This window comes from Myxocyprinus asiaticus, chromosome 4 (assembly GCF_019703515.2).
Source record: "Myxocyprinus asiaticus isolate MX2 ecotype Aquarium Trade chromosome 4, UBuf_Myxa_2, whole genome shotgun sequence".
NCBI classification, from domain to species: Eukaryota; Metazoa; Chordata; class Actinopteri; order Cypriniformes; family Catostomidae; genus Myxocyprinus; species Myxocyprinus asiaticus.
The window spans coordinates 1286712-1309167 of NC_059347.1; the positions used below are offsets into that span (position 1 = coordinate 1286712).

Genomic DNA, 22456 nt, shown 5'->3' on the forward strand with positions numbered 1-22456 from the left:
ATGGGTGGTGGGGGATCTGGGGGGCAGTTATACTGTAGGTGGACCGATAGCGTCAAGTGCACTGCGTGTCCCCACAGCAAACGGGCCAAACTACCGACGTGGTTCGTCTCATCGCTTCCGTTTTCCAGCGTAACGCAAAGGGGTTGACCATTAGAGAAACAGAGGGAGAGAGAGGGAGGGACAGAGAGATAGAGAGAGAGAGAGAGAGAGGAGAGGGAGGGAGAGAGGAGAGAGAGACAGAGAGAGAGAGAGAGAGAGAGAGAGAGAGAGAGAGAGAGGAGGAGGTTGAATAGACTAGTAAAGGAAGAATAACGGCGGCTGGACTCTGAAGACATGTGAACTGCCATTAGCGCGAGTTCATCACTAGCACAAGAAGAAAGATTCTCGTTTTTAATCGACATATTTCACGGACGCCTGATGTTGATGAAGAGTTCTGCCTCACCGAGGACATAGAGGAAGTCCATGGGTTCACCGTGCAGCATACCGAGAGATACATGCTTGGAATATAATTCACATTAAAAGGGAAATTCGCTATCAAACCGTCAATATTTGGAAAAGATAGGGTCACCTGGACGCGTGCACGGACTGGTCAAACACCCTGTCCTGCCTCAGAATTAAAGGTATTGTCCAGTGTCAGTTTCTTTGCCTTCATTTGATTGTGATTCATTGAATTGTTCCTCTGGTGCATTTAGGCTATCGTTAGAGACGCATCGACATACACATGCGAAGATACAGTAAAGCTCTTCTGATTTCTGAAGGGCATTAGTAATGCATATATTCTATAGCTCGATACAGTCATTGTAGATTGAGAGATAGCACTATGTATCGAACAGTTGTGACTGAGTTTTTCTAATCTCTAAAGAAAGTTACAACAGAGGCCCATGCAAGCACTTTATCCCCTTTTAACAATTAAAATTCGTCTATCAAGGAACATTTTAATTATACTACTCCTCCTCTTACTACTACTACTACTAATAACAACACCAAGCAACAAAAAGAATGGAGAATTATATTGCCTTTTAGCTGTTTGTTTATGTATATTTATGAGTATGTAATGTGTGTGTGCGTGTGTGTTTAAATAAAGTTGCATTGACATTTCTCCAAATAATACATAAGTATTGCATTTGTTTTTGTAGGCCTAAAGAAGTGTTTTAGTGAGTTATTTAGTGGCAAATTTAGTGTCTGGGTATTTTTACGTTGTTTTTTTTTTATTTTTGTTTATTTTTATTTATTTTTTTTATGTACAATCTGATTATTTTTTGGATTCTCAAGCACAGGAGAATTACTTGTTTAGTTATCAATGGCGCTTTAATACGTGGTGTAGTAATGGCTGGAGGGGGCACAGATGTGTATATTTAAAAGAAAAAGGTGATGATGAAATGTTTCTGTCATTTAGGCCTCACGGTTAAAGTAGTTCACAGGCCCATCTGACATGGCGGACAGCGAAGACGCCTTTCGCCTCCAAAACTCTCCAAGTGACACGGATGCAAAAGATTTACAAAGCGACGGGAAATCCGAAAAACAGAATGGAGCCTCCAGCAAATCTCCGTCATCACAGACTACCTACATTCAACAGGTAACAACTGTGTGTGTGTGTGTGTGTGAGAGAGAGAGAGAGATGCGGTGATGGCAGATCTGAGCCACAATTGTTGTACAGACAATTGAAAAAAAAGCTGTGCATTCATTTCTTCATTTACTGTTATTCAGATGGCTGCCATGGCAAACAATGAATATTACATCCACGAAAGGTATCAGAGAGAATTATTAATATGAAAAAGCGATATATGCGAAATAAGATCCATTAACACATTCAATTTTTTTTAGCAAAATATGAAAAGTAAAAGAAACCTCAACAGTGTAAAATCACTTATTACTATTCGCTTTCTTTTGACCCTCTTTCCACGTGATCTGCCTCCATTTAGGCCTACATGTGGGAATAGTGTTTCTGAAACTTTTCCCCTTTCCTGCATCATTTTATGACAAATTCTCATCCAAAAGTTTACTCTAGGCCAGCATTATTTTACTACTTAAAGCTGAAAAACCGAAATGTTTTTATTTATTTATTTTATTTTTTTGCTCTCTCTTCTGCATGAGATGATCTATTATTTAGCCTCAAGAATAATTAAGCATTTTAGACAATTAGGGTTACTGAGATTTTACGTGGGAAATGAACGTCACTTATGTGTTTTCAAAGGGAATGGAAGGGATCAAAGTTTACTTGCACGAGCGAGAGTTATGGACAAAGTTTCATGAAGTGGGGACTGAAATGATCATCACCAAAGCAGGGAGGTAAGACACAAAAGCGTGAACAAACTTTTGAACTTTCATCGCATGTAGTTCTCAAAGCTGCACGTAATGCACTAAAGCAAATCTTTCATTTATGTACGCATTAAATAGTTTTACTTTATGCATTCTTCACATTGCCACTGACAAAGAAAGGTCTATAAATATTGAATATTTTAATTCTCAGATGTATTTATTAATGTGAAATTTGTATCGTTTGATTTGCTGTTAAACAAGCTCATGTGCTGATGTTGTTAAGATGTGTTTGCTGCGGAAATCAATCTGCTGACTCCTTTCATTATTTTAAAACTGAATCCAGATTTGAAGGTTTTATATCAAAAATGGGGTTTGGGATTTAAATATTTTGCACATTTTTCATTTCTTGTTGACTCCATATTTTAAGATGTGAGTCATTATAGTGGACTAGACACATTTACTTTTGGACATATCCACCGTTTAATCATTTATTGGATTTTTAATGTAGATTGTTTTCCTGTTGACTGCTGATATCTAAACCTGGATTATCTGAAGCCAAATTTCAAACCTTTTTTTTTTTTTTTTCTTATTTCGAATCGTATTATATATTTTTCTTTCCAGTTAAATGAACTGGTCTTAATGTGTTTTAGAGGTATAGGCTATCTGGGTTTTATTTCATTTCATTTACATGTGTCTTATTGTTATTCTTCTCGAATGTTTCAGCGATACATTTAGTGTTCAAAAGGAGTGCAGCTTGTTTGAAAACACGGGCCTCTTTCAGGAATCAGATGCTGTTTGGGGAGCTGCAAATAAAATGCAATTAGTGTGCATGAAGTCATTGCGATGTTGCTGTTGCCTGACATGAATGTGAGCAGGTGTAAAGGTCAGGTAAAAATTGAGTAAAAGTAAAACTGAAATCATTGCGTGGAATTAAACTGATATTTAAAGATAAGGATGGCTCAATGAGTTCGAGTTCATGTTAACAAAACGTGCCGTCTATTCTTTTCTCACACGGCTAAACGAGGTGGCTTCTCTGCTATTTAATGCTAATAATCGTTTTATTACGTTTTATTTACCCCTTCTGTACGTCATAGATCTGGAGTTATAAACGCTTGATACGGTCCCACAACTTTATTTAACAGCTGCCTGTTCTGCTCTTTTGTGCATTTATATACCTGCGTTTTCGACAGCATTTGTGAGTCACAAATTTTGACAATGTTGATTACCACAAAATATAATTTCGACTCGTCCCTCCTTCAAAGAGAGTGAGAGAGAGAGAGAGAGAGAGAGAGAGAGAGAATGTGTGTTCCAGTGAGACACTTCCAATAGAAGTCAATGGGGTCAGTTTCTTGGGGGTTTAAATGTGTCAGAAATGTGAAGTTTATAATTTTATAAAAGCACTTACATTAATTCATCTGTTAAAACTTGTGTATTATTTGAGCTGTAAAGTTGTTTAAATCATTTATGTTGGGATGTTACGTCGTCATGGCAATGAAGTTGTAAAATTGTCTCTTAGTTAGTAAGTGATTTTATGACAGTAAAATCATGTTAACACACATATTGTTTATGTCTTGTGTCTATACTTTTGAAACAGTGAGTATTTTAATGTTTACAGATTATTGACCCCATTGACTTCCATTGGAAGTGTCAGAAAAGGAGGAACGAGTCGAAATTATTTTTTGTGGTAATCAGTATTATGACACAAATGCTGTTGATTGAGATTAACTTGTATTGAACCCGGAATATTCATTGAAAAAAGTAGTCAAAGAACGTGCGTGTGCTGTGCAACCGAAAACAAATTCACTTCATTGTCTTGTTTATGTAGCACTCATTGTTTTGTTAATTATAGTTTATTAATTCTATCATATTTTTTTGCTTCTTGGCTTTAAATAATTAAGCGTGAATTTTCGTGTTTACTTGAGATATAGATTGATGAGATAAATAAAATCGGATCACCCTGAAATTAAGAATGTTTTTAGCAGGAGTTCAGGAAGGCAACCCAATTTTATGTTTCTGTATGAACATACCTTAGTATTGGCTCAATTAGACGAACTGAAATATTGGACGCATGGCATCAGGCTCAACATTATTTGTTTTCTGCAGTGAGAAATCTGCTTTTTTGTTATTATTATTATTATTATTATTATTATTATTTTATGTATTTCTTTTTGCTTTGCTTTAAACACACATTTTGACTTACGAGTCGATCCTATAAAATATTTTTTGTTTTCCATTTTCATCTACAGGCGGATGTTCCCAAGCTTCAAAGTGAAGGTCACCGGGTTGAACCCAAAAACCAAATACATTCTGTTGATGGATGTAGTGCCAGCGGACGACCACCGCTATAAATTCGCCGATAATAAATGGTTTGTGAGACGACAATGTCTTTAATAGTGAAAGTTATTAATGCGGGTTATTATTTACTTTGCGATATAATTAAATCGTTTCTGGAAGAGTTTTTACTGACGTAGAGGGTTCTTGAAATATCCTCGAAGTCAGTGCCTCATTTACACGGAAAGTTTAAAGTTTCCAATATTGGTTTGACTTTCTTCTCTGCTCCTTTTGACCTTCTGATCCATAAAGATAAATAATACTCAGCTACACTCTATACAAAACAAAAACTTAAAGGAGCTTCTCAACATTTTCTGACACAACTTATCAAATTGCCAAGCTACATTTTTCTTTTGGTTACATAATTAAAGGAAACTTATTCTTTCCCATTATTCATCTCTGAAGAAGGAAAACAGACTATGAAAAGAGGGCAGTAAAGAGGAACTGATCATTGAACTATTCAGAAAATGTTCCACAAATCTTTTTGTTTATTTCAGTTAAAAACAATTCCAACATTTCCTTACTTATTTGGCCCTAAAAATCCAACACTGTAAAAAGTGGTAACCTGTCACTGTTACCTTAAGGTGCTACTGTATTTCTACCCAAACTAATCCTTAAAACAATTTTGTTGGAGTCATCTAATGTAGTCAGGTTGATTCACACATGTTGAATAATATATTTGACTTGAATCAAATCAGATAATTTAGATGTTACTACATGAAGCATATTTACATGTGAAACGATGTACATAATCAAATGTTTATGGCTATTTTGTGGTGAATATTATTCAAATTAAAACAAGTTAAAGCAAACACTGCCTTGAAACTTTGTTCAATTTCTGGTATTGACTGAAAGAGAGTGGGTCTCTTGGCTGTGTCACTACCCTACACTATTAGTGAAATGTCTTTTTTGTAAGATGACACATTATGGGATCAGGAAAAAAATAATCCTTAAAATGCTTCACATATATTTCTGTCTGCTTCCAACAACAACACAGAATACACACTGTGTTGTAGCAAATTATGCTCCCAGTTTTATACTCCCTTTTAAGGGTCAGTAGTTTTAAATTGAAGGTTTGTTGGAGGGAGGATGTCCACAAGCCAATATCACTGAAAATTACCCATTCAGTGCATGCTCTGGAACTAATCACCCTCTTGATCAACCATTGCTTTAGCCATTAAGAAAATAAACGGATCTTTGAAAGACATTATGCGCAATACATAACGCAGTGAAGCATAACAAACGTGAGGTATTAGGCTGGGACACATTTGGAAAAGTTTCGATTTCAAGACAGTTGAGCAAATAATTATATACGTTTTACTGTATCCTTGTATTAACAAATAAACATATCAATAATCAAACAGAAAGCCAAACCTTTTACATTACTGTTCACAGTTAATTAAACAGTGAACAAGTGCATGTTTCATATTAGAATTGTTTTTTTTTTTTTTTATTTACTATATAAAGTAAAAATTACCATATGTACAAGGGGAGTATTTGGATGTGTATGTACAATAATGGGAAAGTGTATTTCCCATTTGTAAAAAAAAATATTTTTTTTAAAAATGTGTTTTGCACTGTGGCTCAGGTCTGTGACAGGAAAAGCAGAACCTGCAATGCCTGGAAGGCTGTATGTCCACCCAGACTCACCGGCCACCGGTGCACACTGGATGCGGCAACTTGTGTCCTTCCAGAAGCTTAAACTGACAAACAACCACCTAGATCCTTTCGGACATGTGAGTATTGTCTTACGAATTTGCTTATTTGGTTCGAAATTTTGTGCTTGAGTTAGCAAATGTACAGTATTTTGTACAAAATCATCACATGCTGGATCATAGTGATTTGAAATCAGCACTAAATGACACAGAAAATGATTCTAATATTCACCACTGGTCCTCAGGTCATGAAAAGAGAAAGTTTCACACATCAGGTAGCATTGTGGGTGAACTGCTTTGTGCATCGAAACACTAGATCAGAAATAATAGACCTCTAAAGAGGTGCTACTGACAAAGGCCAGAACAGTGTAATAACTAAAACACATCTTAAATCCAGTAATGATAATTGCATCAACAAAAACAACAGTCCAGAGCCTTAGATGTGGACATACTAAAGTTAGATTATAAATTAAACTGGTGTGGGTTCAAAGTAATTTCATTCTTCAGGCACCTGCCATTTTATTATGCACAATCTGTCAGATAATGTAAAGAAGTCTCTGTCTAAGAAGTGCCAGCCCGAGCAGCTAACAACTGTAATAGATTAGACTGATGTTCAGCGTTTCTCGGATATGTGAATGTACAAACCTAAGCACCATGTCTCTATCTGAGCATACTACAGTATATGCCAGGACAGTCACGTTTCGCTATGAGAGTGTGTTTCATATGCATACTTATGTTTTAAAACTGTGACTGCAAGCACATGACATATGTTCTGTCACTCCTTAGTTCTGATCACATGGTTTAAGCTGATCAGGTTTGTTGTCCTGCCAAACCTCAGCTGGTAGAATGAAACTGGAGCTCAGTTGGAATGTGAGCCGTGTTGTAAATTTCTGGCCAGAATGCATTTTTGATCGGTTGCAGTGGTTCTTGGCATGCCCCCTTTTGAGCTGAAAGAGCACCCTGGGATTTATAAATGAAGTATGGCTTCTCAACCAAAATAACAACCCATCGACTTGTTGTTCCATGTGCTTGAAATAATTTCAGACCTATTTATAATTACTAGTGTTAGAAACAGAGCTGAACATGGCATGCTATAAGCTGGAACCTGTTAGGAAATACATAAAATTAGGCAATATTTCAGGACTCTGTCTTAATTAGCCCAAATCACGAGACAAAGATGTGCGAAGGAAACTCGCAATAATTCCCACGTGGATAACTTACGAAGTGTGCACGTAGGAAAGGCAACAGTTAACTTGTGAGAAAAAGGAACACAGTTTAGGGGTTTTAAAGTTATATTTAGATCCAAGCAAGCAAAGCTTTAGCTTTGATCATTTTTAGCACCATTAATCAAGTGCTCAATAGACGTACACATTCTTGCAGCCATCTAGAAATATTTAAGTCAAAATGGCGTAGTTTGAATAACTGTGCTTCAAACAGTTTATATTTAATGACAGTGTGTGATGAGTGATGGACAGAGGTATACAAAGGCTGTTAATCTGCAGGGCTTCAGAATCCCTGTGATGTCGGGAACATGAAAGAGTGGGGCAGCATTCAGGGCCCTCAGTGATTTCTCACTATCATTTAAAACTATCATACAGTGCTGGGCCAAATGGAGAAACGGAGCAACATGGCACCCAGAGCAGATGAATGCTGTACTCCTAGTGGGTGGTCCCACCACAAGCATGCTAGGAACAAAAGTTCTGTCTGATGTCCATACAGATTCCCAAATAATCGTATATGTCCCACACATAGTTTTTCAACAAACCTGTGTGGTTGCATTACATGTTAAATACAAGTGTACTGTGTGTGGCTATGCTAGATGTTGCAGAAAGCCTTAAATTATACAATTTTGACATAAAAGATATTAAAAAATATATATATTTGGAAAAATTCGAACACTAAGTCTTTTGTAGGCCTAGAGCAAAAGCAGTATTCTCTGCAGAGAGCAATGTTTAAAGTTTACAGCAGGCAGGGAAAGCCATGTGACCAAGTGCTGCCTGTTTTGTTGAGCCAAGAGCAGCTCAGAGGGAGTGGACCAATGTCACTGATCAAAGGAGAACTGCTGCAGTTGTTTGGAGAATGAAGGGATCCAGGAAAATTGATGAAAATAGAAAATAGGAAGTATGTGCATAAACTAGAATGCAAAGTTTACATAAAAACCTCTTGGACACACACATTTGACCAAAAAGTCTGGATAAGAACAGCTCACAGAGTTACTAAACATGAGTGTTTCTCTAAAACATGAACCTGGGCAAAAACTTTTTTTTATAATTATTATTCGTATTTTTGCCAAGAGTACTGACGTAAACTTGACTTTTCAGTACTAATGTAAAACGACTGGCTTGTAAACAGATGTTGTTATGCAGGTTGATCTGCGCTACACACGCTCTCATGGTGAAATCGTCAGGATTCATCCGATTTTTCTAAATCTGGCTGATTCCTATGATATGTACGACTTTCACAACAGCCAATGACGTCGCTGGACATCGTTTCCATCTAATATGGGACAATTACTTGCTTCTGTCACACACAAAAGCTTCCTATCATGTTTACACACTCTACTGATCGGTTAGGTTTAGATAAGGGGTTTGGGTAAGGGCAGGAGTCTCCAAAGTCTGGCCCGTGGGCCATCTGCGGCCCTCCGACTGCTCCTATGCGGCGTGCAAGAGACTTTAGAAATACAACAGAATTAGGCCCGCTACGGAGAAATGATATGAAATTCATATTCTGGGCCGCTATTCACGGCACATCGTCTCCGCTAGCGCGTTCTGTGCTGTCGCCATCAGCTTCATCCACTGGTAGAGTTCAACAGGAGTTTGGAATACTCCTTATTTCCAAGGATGAAGCGCCCTGCAGAAAGAATGATGCATTTATAAAAGGACTGGCATCAGGTTAGATACTTTATTCATGTACTTGTTAAAATGTCCCGATACCTCACATAATACAACTGTATTAGAGCTGCTGTTGAGCGAACCGAGCATACTCTTCCAGAACGTCCTCTGTAGCATTTGGAAGTAAACTGTAATTCACTGGTTCGTTCTGACATTTTGTTGAAACAAGAAAAATGATTCACGGGCTTCCCAGCGCCATTTGAGTGAGGACACACTGTAGAAGAGAGAGCGCTTAAAACACTTGCACACAGATGTGAAATTTTGTACGTCTACAAAATAAAAAGAAGCGCAATAATTTGGATTCAATTAAAAGCGTATTTGTAACGCAAGTAACAACGGAACAGAAGTTATAATTGAATAGCTACAAAAGGCTAATTCCTTGAAAATAAAGAGTAATTCGGCTCTGACCTCCCCTCCATGGACACACTCTACACACAGCGCTGTAGGAGAAAAGCGCAGAGCATCCTCAGTCACCGACATCACACAGCTCACTCTCGGTTCAGGTGGAAGAACTCAGGATACAACCTGAGACACCACAGGCCAGAGAGTATCCACACTCACAAGGCACGCTTCTATAATAGTTGTTTTCCAGCCACTGTCAGATTGATTGCAAAGGACATTAATGCTGGAGGGAAATATCACACCCCACCTCACTCACATCATGGACATTTAATACCTCACACACCTTACAGATCGTGTTTTTCTACTTAACTACTTCAGTCCCTCTTACTTTCTTGGGTACCTTTATCTCTGTTATACTTTGTGCATTCATTGAAATGTATTTCTTAATATGTATAAGGTCTTTCTTTTGTGTATTATGTACTGTATGTTTATAAAGCTGACTCAGAGAGAAACGCATAAGAGTTCCAGTGTACATGTACTACCCTGTACCTGTGCAAATGGCAAAATAAATCTAAATCTAATCTAATCCAATTCCTTGCATCACTTCATAAAGTGATAAAATGCAGTCTAATTGTGATTATTGTGATGGGTCACACCCAACACTCGGTTGCAGATCTATATGTTCTTTGCAGTGCCACTGAATGGACGTCACAAAGATAAAAATGTGAATAAATGAGTAGAATATTTTGCATAAGATGCATCACTGTTCCATTATAAGAGTTCTTTGTGAGTGAAATATCCTATCCTTTATTTACACGTTGGGCCTACACAAGCATACCATAGAGCACAAATAATGATTAAAACTTGCATAATATTAAGCGTACAATATAAAGATTATATATAGTGGCAATCTAGTAGCTTCTAGCCATTTTTTAAATTATTACAGCAATGCGGCCCGCAGTACCTTATTTTTTCTGCATTTGGCCTCAGACCGAAAAATTTGGACACCCCTGGGTAAGGGCATAATATTAATAAGCATATCCTTAACGCCTCGTGCGCGAAACTCGCGCTTACTTCTGCATTAGACATCCGGGCATATGCACGTGATGAAATGTACAAATTCATAACGAACTCGTACAAAATCATACGAAATAGCCAAATGGGTTGTTCTGAGCGTTGCGTTTGAGAAATCGGTAGCACTGGACGCAGAAGTTTGCAGGCCTGAAGTTTAACCAACTGCGCTGATTTCTGTAGAAGTTTTCAAAAGGCCATCCTATATAAAAAGAGTAAAACTGTAATGTGAATTAATTGAATAACATGATGTGTTTTGTTGACATGGTCATGTTTTGGCTCCACTTTCTTTCCAGATTATCCTGAATTCCATGCATAAATATCAACCGAGAATCCACATCGTGAAGGCGGATGAAAATAATGGATTTGGTTCCAAAAATACCGCTTTCTGCACTCACGTGTTTCCAGAAACGGCGTTTATTGCAGTCACGTCTTACCAAAATCATAAGGTAAGAAATTAGATTTGAACAAATATGAGTGATGAGCATTTCACTTCATCGTGTTGTGTTCATTTTAAGACTAAACTGAATCGAAATGAATAACGAAATACCCAATGCATTTGATAATTAGAGAAGGAATTGATTGTTGTAGGTCCACAAGATCTATGACAACAGTTCCAAATGGGATAAAAGTGATACGGGCTCTGGTGAATATCTGGGCATGATCAATAGGACCAGTTACTTAATGTTATGAGGAGAACATTTGAGTTTTGCAGTTAACGGAACTGCAGTTAATTCAATTGCTAATTATAAATGACTATATAATTATTGTGATAGCTAAATATTATGCAGATTTCGACCAAACACGCATCGATTTTTTTAACGAAAGCCTAAGATACCAATGGATATCATTATGGATTTAGGTGTTAATCTAGATTTAGTTTTTTTAGTGTGTAATGTAAAAACATGGTCAATAAGAGAATTTCTTCGACTGAAGTGAATGCTATTAAAAAGATGAGTAGTTTTAAGAGAATTACTGAGTTCTTACACTCTTTCTTTTTCAAGTATGAGCTTAATTACTTTGGAAGTTCACCCACAGAATAAGAACAGAAAACTTTGAAATGTCATTTGTGAATTAGCATTATTTGCGAAATAAATGTGTTTATATGGCTTAACATTAAGAAAGCTACGCTTTTGAGAACTTCTGCCTAGTCCTTACACTAATCAATGAGATTCTAAATATATTGTTCGGTGAATTTCTAGACACGTCACAGAATATTTCCACTTCACGTAGCTGCATGGAATCGTTCAAACATTGCCCAGAATAAGCCTAGTTATTAATCTACTTCTGTTCGTTAATAGTCAAACTGTAAATCAATGACATTTGTACCTGCTGCTGAAATAAGCAACCTACGTATGTGGTAAAAAGCGTCTGCAAATAACAAAAATATAAAAATTAATTAAATACAGATCACTTATAATTGCAGTTTCCTTTATGCACATTGGTTAATCTGATGTTCATTTTATTCTGTAAAGCATTATTTTGCATGTAAATTCAAATGGCGTGCGAGCAGCTGACATCGTGACTTAGTAAGATTATATTTCAAACTCATTGTGGTGAAGATGGAAAAATTGTTAGGTGCGTCTCGTCTGGATGATTGAGGTTTCTGCAATAATACATCTGACTGCTGTAAATAAACTGTGAGGGGAAAACACAGAAGTGCACAAACACAGTTTCATAGATCATTTTTGTATTCCTGTACTTACTGAATTATTGCAATTATAGCAAAACACTAGCCGAAATCACGCATTTGGTTTGTTGACAAATACTTTTGGAAAGTTGGTGTGATACTATAGATCTAACACAATTTTAACAGCATTTTTCTATTTCTTTTTTTTTTAATTATTATTATTATTATTATTATTATTATTATTATTATGCTTGCAGCTTTTTCCTCACGTTATCTGAGAGACTCTATGGAATATTTGCAGGCTACTCTTAAAAATTCAAGTCACACTGCAGGACCATTTACTAAAATAAGTGGAGGCAAAAGTTGTTCAAAATGGAGAAAAACTTCAACGTAATGGTGACCAATAAAATTACATAAGATATACAATTTTCCCTTATACATTTAACCTAAAATGTGTGTCTATGGACACGTTATGAGCAACTGCCCATTTACGTTTTTTATTTTCTGCCGACATAGGTTTAAAAGAGAGGGATTTTTTTTTTTTAATTCCAGTGACAACAGTACGTATTTTAATTATTTGCACTGCTTGGTAAATGGCATTTAGACTAACTAAAAACCAGACAGCTATTTTTGTTAATTTAATTATTTCCGAAATCTCTTTTTACTCAAAAAAAGCACGTGCATGTGAATAACCATTTGGATCTTACTCCTGCAGCTAAACAAACCAACATTAGGCCTAAACAAAAGGAAATAATCACGTGTACCTTTATGTAATTATGAGCAAAAATTGAAAAACAGTTTAAGAGAGCCTCAAGTAACACAGGTTATTTCATGCAAATATTCCACATACAAAAAAACCTGCCGTAGTACGAAGGAAAATGTTAACCGTCAGACGTCATTTGACATTTATTTTCAGAAACAAAATATTTTTGTGAGGCTCTTGTGTACTTTAATAATGCTCCGTAAGACATTCGAGGTCGCTCTACTAATCAACTCATTCTAGATATGAACTCTGCTAGCATTTAGTTACAGTTCGGATCCAGAACTACGGAAACTTGCTTGGTAAGAGGAGTTAAATAATAGCAGGTTTATATAAAATAATTACGCACTTCACATAATTTGCGCGTTCTTGGAGTATGGGCGGGAATCATCCGACGCTTACTCTGAAGGAAAAACTTGAATACAAAAGAATAATGACCCAGAGGTGAGTTTTCTCTGCGTACTGTGTACCGAAGCGACTCCCAGATACTGTGCAAACACCTGAAGAGAGGTCTCAGGTCGGATAGCACCTTGTCGGTAAATAGATGTTTGTTTGTTTTTGTTTTTAATTATAGAAAAACGTTAAGGACACTAAATTGTCATTTACAAAACTTCTCAATTTGATGAAGAAGTCTGCCAAGTACAAAGTGTGTTTATGAGAGATTAAAGTTGCATCCGAACATGTCATTGTTTTACTAGGTCTCAAGTGAGAGCCAAAGCAGAGTCAAAGATCAGGCCCTGTTAGAAAACACACCAAAACAGCCAAAAAATAACCCACCAAAGAGAATGAATCTTATTAAGGGAATAACCCTGAACTCACACTAATCCCTTAAACTCAAGTTAAGCCTAAAAATTATTCTGGTAAAACTATTGTATGTTCAGACACTGCCATCTTTTCATACTGATTTATGAATTTAGCAGTTGCACTTGGTATTGACCTTATACAACTGTTTGAAAGGGTGGGGGGGGGGGGGGGGGTAATAGCCTTTTTAACAAGATTATCACCAAAGAACTATAAAAGAACAATGATAATATTTTTTTTATTTATAAGCAAAACTCAGACTTGCGTGATCAAGGCAGCATGAATATTGGGGATTCACATGTGAGACGCATTTTTCAGGGTCACACAGAAACAAAAACATTATCCAAAATGTCTTTTTTTCTACATTAGACCAGTGTCAAACACACTACAGTGCCTGGGTACATCAAGATTTCATTTTGTCATCGTCGGCGGACCAAATGGAATACACCACCAGCATAATCTGTCAATTACCAGTCACAAAAGAGCCGCTCATTATGTTCCAGGACAATAAGCAATAAAACATTCTATTCGATCATTTTCAAAGACAAGCCTGAATTGACTGTATTGATTGTCATAGTGGGATGCCCCACCAAAAGAAACATGTAAGACAGTACATTTCTCAAGTGCATGGCTATTTTGAACACAATGAAAAAGTGGACAATGCAAATTCAATACAAATCAAATTCATGGATACATTACTGCAAGTGAGTTACAAGAGATTATAGAACCAATTATATTTAAATCATCTTTTGAATACTCTGGCTTTCTCTACAAAGATGTATTGTTCAGAAGAAAAACTGAAACAATGTATTCTTACATTCTGTTCTAGGCTCTAAGATGGGAAAGCATGTTCTCATGTCATTAATAAAAATATATCTGGAGCTCAAATCAGGTTGAGAATCCCATCATTTGATTCAAATAGATGAGAGTTCTTGTATTTAAACAGTATACCGAGTTGAAGGCCAAAAGTTGAAGCTATAGGTAACATTTGTGTGTTGCTTGTTTTACAGATTACCCAGTTGAAGATTGAGAACAATCCCTTTGCAAAGGGTTTTCGTGGAAGTGATGATATGGAGCTACATCGCATGTCAAGAATGCAAAGGTAAGTTTAAATCTGTGGAATGTTTAGTTTGCATAATTCACAGTAACTGACTTTTGAGTGAATGTAATCTAAAGTGTTTGTGCCTAGTTAATTACAGTAATAAACTAAAATATCAGCAACCTTAAAACTGCATGTTAGTAGCTTTCGGTTAGATATAGGTGTTGTAAAGATAGCCCCTCTAAATATGGTATCAGGCTGACAGGAGACTTCAAATGGGTAGGAAGAGGCAGCAGTCAGATTAGCTCATTAATTATCACTAAAAAGGCTCGTGTTAATCAATGCACAAACACTCTCCCAGCACAGATACAACCCAGAGGTGGCTGCTTTCACAAAGCCAGTGCCCTTAACTGAGGTAGACATTTGTTATGCAAGTGAAACCCATCCAGTCACTGACTTTCCAAGCTAATCTGGTGTGGCTATAAAACCAAGGCCATATCTCAGTTTCATGCAATCTCTCTGCTCTATATAGACAGTTGTCCACAGTTGTGATATAGTTGCTTCAGTGGAGGCAAAGACCACATGGCTTTTATTCTTATTTTCTCCAGATGACTGCTGTATAAAGTGCTTCTATAGAGTGTGGAAAAACACATTTTCAAAGTAGAAAATCTGGTTTTAGTGCCAACAGCAGCCAACACAGGTGTTGTCCACTCCAAATTGACAGCCTTCATGATACATTAGGAAAAAACGGCAATGCACCTTCCATGCCGTAGTTAATTTTTTTCTGTTACATTCAAATGAGCAGAAAGATGATTGATTGACTAATGTCTCCCATAAAAGTGTCTTGGGGTTAGCATACTATTGAGTTTCCAGATAATGACTTGAAGACTTTAAGACTTGACAAATGCCAGTATGATACATTTGAAACTCTTTCCTTCTACCGAATCCATTATACAGCACTGTGATTTACATTTATCCATTCAGCAGACACCTTTATCCAAGTGAGGAAGCCACTATTTATTCAAAAGTTTAAGATTCATCGAAATTCAAGTGCTAAGGTTTCGTGCAGAGAAAATATGCAATAACAAACTAAAGCACAGAGAGACTTTTTCTTTTTTTTTTTTTTTTTTAGTACTTTCACTGTAGCAGTCAAAGGATCTGATACACTATCTGTCCTCTTCAGCCCTCCGCTGTCAAGCACTGAGATGAAGCAGGTCTGGTCTTAGTTAAATGAGGACCTCCTGAAAACCAGGTCAATGGTTCAAAATGAATAGCAAAGGAATTATGCAAAGATGCAATGTAAAGTGCCTTTTATGACTTCCATTGATTAATTGGCACGGAAAAGCTCCTGTCACAGACAGATGGCTTAGAGTTTATTCTAACCAAGTGCTGTGTATTGACGGTGGATGTGGTTAGTTCCCATTCAAGCCGTTTCAAGATTCCTGAATGAAAGACAGCATGTAAATGTCATAGGATGGCTTATTGGGGAGGTCAAGAATACACTTTTTGTTCTTTAAAGCACCAAGGAGTATCCAGTAGTTCCACGCAGTACCGTGCGCCAGCGGGTCGGCACCAGCCAGAGTCCGTTTAGTGGCGATGTACAAGGACTATCTACTCCCAGTGGCATGAGCTCTCAGTATTCCTGTGAAAACAGGGTTACAAGAACGTCCCAAGACCTACTGCCTCAGTCAAGCTCCTATCCTCTGCCCAATGAACACAGTGAAGAATATCACTGCATCAAGAGGAAAGGTGCGTTGTAAATAATCAGGTTCTATTGCTTTTGTTGATTCCTCTTGATGGTATTCAATTCAATTCTGTTCTCATTTGTCTACGCACAGGGGAGGATGACTGTCACGCCGGAGATCATTCATACAAGAAATCTTATGTGGAAAGCTCATCCAGTGAGGACGATCACTACTATCGGCCTGTGAGCTACTCTCAGTCTCTGGGCCTCACCAGTGCCCCTTACAGGACTGAGTCTGGTCAGCGGCAGGCGTGCATGTATGCCAGTGCTTCGCAATCCACTGAGCCAGTGCCTAGCCTGGAAGACATCAGCTGCAACACCTGGCCGGGTATCTCAGCTTACGGCAGCTGTTCCGTGACCACCATGCAGCAGATGGATCGGCTGCCCTATCAGCACTTCTCTGCTCATTTCACCTCAGGACCCTTAGTGTCCAGATTAAGTGGTGTCGCAGGCCATGCCTCACCACAGCTGGGTGACACCCATGCTATGTACCAGGGCTCCATGCCTCATCAGCCACTGGGTCGTCAGTGTAGCCCGAGTGCAGGGATTCAGTCGCCAACCGCTGGCCTGCAGGGGAATGAGTACTTGTACACTCATGGGATACCCCGCACGCTGTCCCCGCACCAGTACCACGCCGTGCACAGTGTAAGCATCATGCCTGACTGGAATGAAGGCAGCTAATTGGATTCTTATGAACAGGGAAAGAAGCTCCCAACATGGTATAGAGAAAAGACTCTTTTCCGACATATTTATATCTTTAATATCTATGCTGCCTTGTGAAATCTTGTGGTATAGTTAAATGGGACATTCTTGTCAGACATTAGAGTTATAAGCCAGTTAAAGTGGCTAAGGCAGCAATGAATGTCTGAGAAATACTGGGATTTTTTTTTTTTTTTTTTCACAGAGTGGACAGTAACAAGAGACTTACTGTATGTTTGTATGATCAGGGACAAAGAACATTTCCCTTTCAATGTAAGGGCAAATACATAGAGATGCCAACAGTTTTGTTGAAAAAAACTTTAATTTAAAAAAGAAAAAGAAAAAAAAAAGAAAAACAATCCAGTTTTATAGTATTTTTTCATCTCATTGTATGGGTTGTTCTTGACTTTTCTTTGAGCGTATATGAGCTGATATGTTAGAACGAGTCTTTGGGATCTTATGTTCGATGGTAAACAAAGAGTCCTGGTTTCTGTAAGTGTTTTTTTAATGGGGAAAAAAAAATGAAAACATCTTCTGGTCAGTGAACATCATTTGTCTCACAAATAACAGCAGTTCTATTGAAGTTCTAACTTTCAGTTGGTGCAGATTAATGCACTTAGTAGATTTTGTTCAGGGATATACTTCAAGTTAGTTTCACTTAATGCAACATCTTAAGTATCATTGTTTTGGAATTACCAGTATGTCCATGATACAAATAAGTCAATGTAAGAAAATGGATGAATGGGCACTTTTTATTTAAAAAAATGTTAGCTGGAAATATGGCACAGCACAATACCAACCAATCCATCCATTAGATTGGTACGGTAGTTTAACTGTACTTACCGTATAAGCTAATACTAGGATCATGGACATACTAATGTAATGTAATGTTACACAATCTCTGTTAGCACACAGAGGAGTAACGTTCCAACAGTAAAGTGATTCTCATAAGCAGAGCACCAATCACAGGTTTAATAACTCAAAGTTATTCTAAAGACTTTACAAGGCCTAAGATACAATACAATTTTAGATTAACCTGCAAACTTTAGCACCTGAACATAACTTTTGTAAGGACATTTTTATTTTTGGACACTTGTAATCACCAGAATTCTCCTGTTAATAGTATTTATTTTTCTTGTATTATAAAACCTTCTGTTGTTTAACCTTCAATGTCATTTGCTAGTTTGACTTTTACTCTACATTTTTTTTAATTACTTTGAGTTTAGGTAGACAAACTTTCTTTTTTGTTAAAAAAAGTAATCAATCTGGAATGAGTATGAATACCTGTCAACATACAAACATGATTTACTTTCTGTACATAAAACAAAAATGTACATAGAAATCAGAATAAATGTAAAAGATCCTTCCTTGTATTTTGAATTTATTTAAAACAACTACACTGACTGCGGCATAAATCTGTGCCATGGTACAATTGCATAACATCAGCCTATTAATCAGGCTTAACTCTATGAATATTTTTGATGGATATGAGCCATGACTTTTTGGTCCTGGTAGAGCTGATTTCTGCTCGGCAGGTCACCTGCTGGAGTGATAGAAGAGGATTTTAATAATTAACATGTATACAACTGAACTAAACAAACTCTACAGTGCTATCCAAAATGTCAAAGCAAGTCTCACTCGATTATGACTGTCTTTATCACTGCAGCTTATGAGTGTGTAATGTTTTAACTTCAGTTCTTGGTTGAGGAAGGTCTCTTGTTTTGCAGCAGATATTAATGTTGGTCCTGACAAATTAGCAGTTGTGTAGAAAATCCTGCGGATTAAAGGGGGTTTAGCCAACAATTACGTTCCCTGTGCCGAGGCCTCTCTCTAAATCTTCAACTTGTCACCCTTGAGAAAACAGTCAATTCTGAACCAAAATGGAGTTAACCATTGACCTCTACAGGCAGTCAGTGGATCACTGCATCAGTGAGTCTTACATATTAAAAGCTTTTAAAAACCTGCACAACTGAAAATCATGCTGATAGTGATTTTGTAGTTTCTAAACTTTTAAGGCTGCTCAGTATAGTGTCCATTTATGATAAATTATGATTTCACAAAATATTAGGATTTGGATAAAGTTTCTCTTTTGGAAGGAAATTATGAAAGTACGGTCTAAGTAGCAAAATTATTATGTACTGCATGATCTATATACTTATTGGGGTACAATCTAGTGATGTCCAGTTCTTTTGAACCAGTTCTTTTTAGTGAACGAGTTGAACCAGTTCACCAAATTGGACTGAATCATTTGAAACAGTTCACATCTCGAGTCAACACTGATCCACAAGTTACTCTATCTTAACCTGTCTCTCGGATGTGCCTGACACACCGACTCGAAATGAGCCGATAACCGGGAGTAATATGATCCTAGAACTGGTGTTATCTGCTTTTCCTAACTTCTTTGCAATGAACTGCTCCAGCTAGTTCACAAATCGGACTGAACTCTCCGGACGCAACAGTTTTCGAGTCAACAATACAATGAGTCGTTCGTAACAGTTCTCGAGTCAACAGTACACTGAACTGAGAATATCTTTCGGAGGTGTCAAACGTACTAAGAACCGATGAGCTGCTGACTGAGCTGATTGAGCATGTGTGTGATTAAGGGGCAAAATATATGTTTCAGGTGTATTTTGCTGAACAGCAGAAAGTATAACAAATAAAACATACTGGAAATATGTTTATGATTTGTATTACCATTTTATCAATGTATGAAGTTGATCCAGTTTACAGTTCTCGAGTCAACAGTACACTGATCCGGGGACAGCAGCTCCCATGCTAACAGTACATTTAGTCAATCACAGCATTTCTCAAGTCAACAGTACACTGATCCCAGGATAGCAGCTCTGGCGTCAACAGTACAATGATCCCGGGACAACAGCTCTTGAGTCAACAGTACACTGATCCGGGGACAGCAGTTCTCGTGTCAACAGTACACTGATCCCGGGACAGCAGTTCTCGAGTCAACAGAACACTGATCCAGGGACAGTAGCTCTCGCGTCAACAGTACACTGATCCCAGGACAGCAGTTCTCGAGTCAACAGTACACTGATCCAGGGACAGTAGCTCTCGCGTCAACAGTACACTGATCCCAGGACAGCAGTTCTCGAGTCAACAGTACACTGATCCCAGGACAGCAGCTCTCGAGTCAACAGTATACTGATCTCGGGACAGCATCTCTCGAGTCAGCAGTACATTGATCCCGGGACAGCATCTCTCGAGTAAACAGTACACTGATCCCGGGACAGCAGTTCTCGAGTCAACAGTACACTGATCCAGGGACAGTAGCTCTCGCGTCAACAGTACACTGATCCCAGGACAGCAGTTCTTGAGTCAACAGTACACTGATCCCGGGACAGCAGCTCTCGAGTCAGCAGTACACTGATCCCGGGACAGCATCTCTCGAGTCAACAGTACACTGATCTCGGGACAGCATCTCTCGAGTCAGCAGTACACTGATCCCGGGACAGCATCTCTCGAGTAAACAGTACACTGATCCTGGGACAGCAACTCTCGAGTCAACAGTATCGAGACGATCAGAGTAGCTCTCGAGTCAACAGTATCGAGACGATCAGAGTAGCTCTCGAGTCAACAGTACATCGAGTCGATCACACCAGTACACTGAACTGAGAATCGCCTCTTTCGGACATAATACTGAGAACTGCTGATCAGTGAGCTGTTTCTGTAAAAACAGTGAGTTGATTAAGAATAGTTTAATCATTGTATATGCTTTAGAAATGTAGAACATCTGCATTTGTATATCAGTGTCAGTATTGGGTGCTTTAGGTGCAAAACTTTAATGTAGGATGTATTGTAAGATCACCGAATAAAACACTGATGACAATAAACACCCTTATTATTATAACTTAATTCAATAAAATGTAAAAATCAGCAATATGCGCTTACATATGGCTTTATTGAATGTGTATGTGCGTGTATTCTACGACACTGGTGTATTAGCATTATGTACAATGACGTCATTACACAATGACGTAAATTAACTGGTGTAATCCTTTTTTTGAACCGGTTCATTGAAACGAACCGTCAGAAAGAACCGTTTCGTGGAAAAGACTTCCCATCACTAGTACAATCCAAGGTTGCTGAAAGTAGTTTCGCTTGTCAGAAGTTTAACATTCTACACAAATCAAATCCTAGTTTTTGAGTTGATAGTGAGAAACATATGAACAAAGTGCAGAATTACAGTGTGTTGCCTCACCCAGTCCTCTCCCACTCTTCCTTGCTCACTTCATCTCTCTACTTCAGGACAGGTCTTCGGCCAAAACCTGTGACCTTCCCTGCAGACACCTTTGATCTGACTGATGGGGCCTCTCTGGACAACCTGCTCCTACACATCTAGTCTTATCCCTCGCTAAGATTCTGAACATCCCCCAACCAACCAGAGAAATTCATTAACCCTGTAGCCTCCCTGCCTTGTCCTCACTGCTTAACGGCTGATTTATGAGCCCCCCCCCACCCCCCACGCATCTTCCGATCAGCCAAACGTGCATGTGTGACCCAAGATGGATTATGCCGTACGTTTCTGAGAAATGTTTCAAAACATGGTCTCTTTTTCAAAGGCTGGTTCACTGGACTGGTCGTCAGGGTTTAAGTGGTGAGGGTTACAGTCATTAATTATATGATGTGCATTTCTAGACTTGAATAATCCTAGTGAAGCCTACTAAGAATAAAAGAGAATGGGAGGTAAAAAAACAAACATGACTTGATATCTTGATTTGTGTAAGTTTATATAATTGTAATAGACTGATATTGAGTAAATATATTGTGTAAAAATTGTTCGTACAATTTAACTTGTACGAAAATTGTTCGTACAATTTTTATGGATATGTGATAGGTAATTGTTATAATTATTTGCATGATCCTGTATCACATATATGCAGGGATGGGCAGTATTTCAGATACATGTATTTGAAATACATATTTCAAATACAAAATACTATTTTGTACTTTGTATTTTAAAGTCTTTGAAAAAAATCAAATGTAATTTGTATTTAAATACATTTAAGTTTGGTATTTGTGTATTTTCAAAATACATAAAATATTTTGTGCCAGTCAACCTCTTTGTTAGTCTGCTGATTTCCTGTATCAACTAGTTCAGGTATGCCCCCCCAACCCCAACTTTCATGCACACGAGTTGCAGATGTCAGAGAGGACAGCTACATCTAGCATTGTGTGAGCTAATTTTCTGCATTCCTGCAAGGAAATATGCAGTGATGCTG

At 37.8% G+C, this 22456-nt stretch overlaps 1 protein-coding gene across 2 annotated transcripts; it reads left to right on the plus strand.

Annotated features, from left to right (window-relative positions):
* The first annotated feature begins 298 nt into the window (after window positions 1–298).
* Window positions 299–18588, plus strand: LOC127435809 (T-box transcription factor TBX5-A-like). Of its 2 annotated transcripts, XM_051689530.1 has the most exons (9): window positions 299–620; window positions 1397–1576; window positions 2195–2289; window positions 4506–4625; window positions 6179–6326; window positions 10846–10998; window positions 14751–14842; window positions 16299–16528; window positions 16618–18588. In XM_051689530.1, the coding sequence occupies exons 2-9, from the start codon at window positions 1433–1435 to the stop codon at window positions 17202–17204; spliced, it is 1569 nt and encodes a 522-aa protein (XP_051545490.1). In that variant the 5' UTR covers window positions 299–620; window positions 1397–1432; the 3' UTR covers window positions 17205–18588. The 2 variants fall into 2 exon arrangements, with proteins under 2 accessions (XP_051545490.1, XP_051545500.1); XM_051689540.1 differs by lacking the exon at window positions 10846–10998.
* The last annotated feature ends 3868 nt before the right edge of the window (window positions 18589–22456 follow it).

Bases quoted from the DNA above. Each gene is read 5' to 3' on its own strand.
- LOC127435809 (XM_051689530.1), top strand. From the start codon at position 1,433: ATGGCGGACAGCGAAGACGCCTTTCGCCTCCAAAACTCTCCAAGTGAC. The intron at 1,577-2,194 runs GTAACAACTGTG...GTGTTTTCAAAG, and splicing joins AGACTACCTACATTCAACAG to GGAATGGAAGGGATCAAAGT. The intron at 14,843-16,298 runs GTAAGTTTAAAT...TGTTCTTTAAAG, and splicing joins CGCATGTCAAGAATGCAAAG to CACCAAGGAGTATCCAGTAG.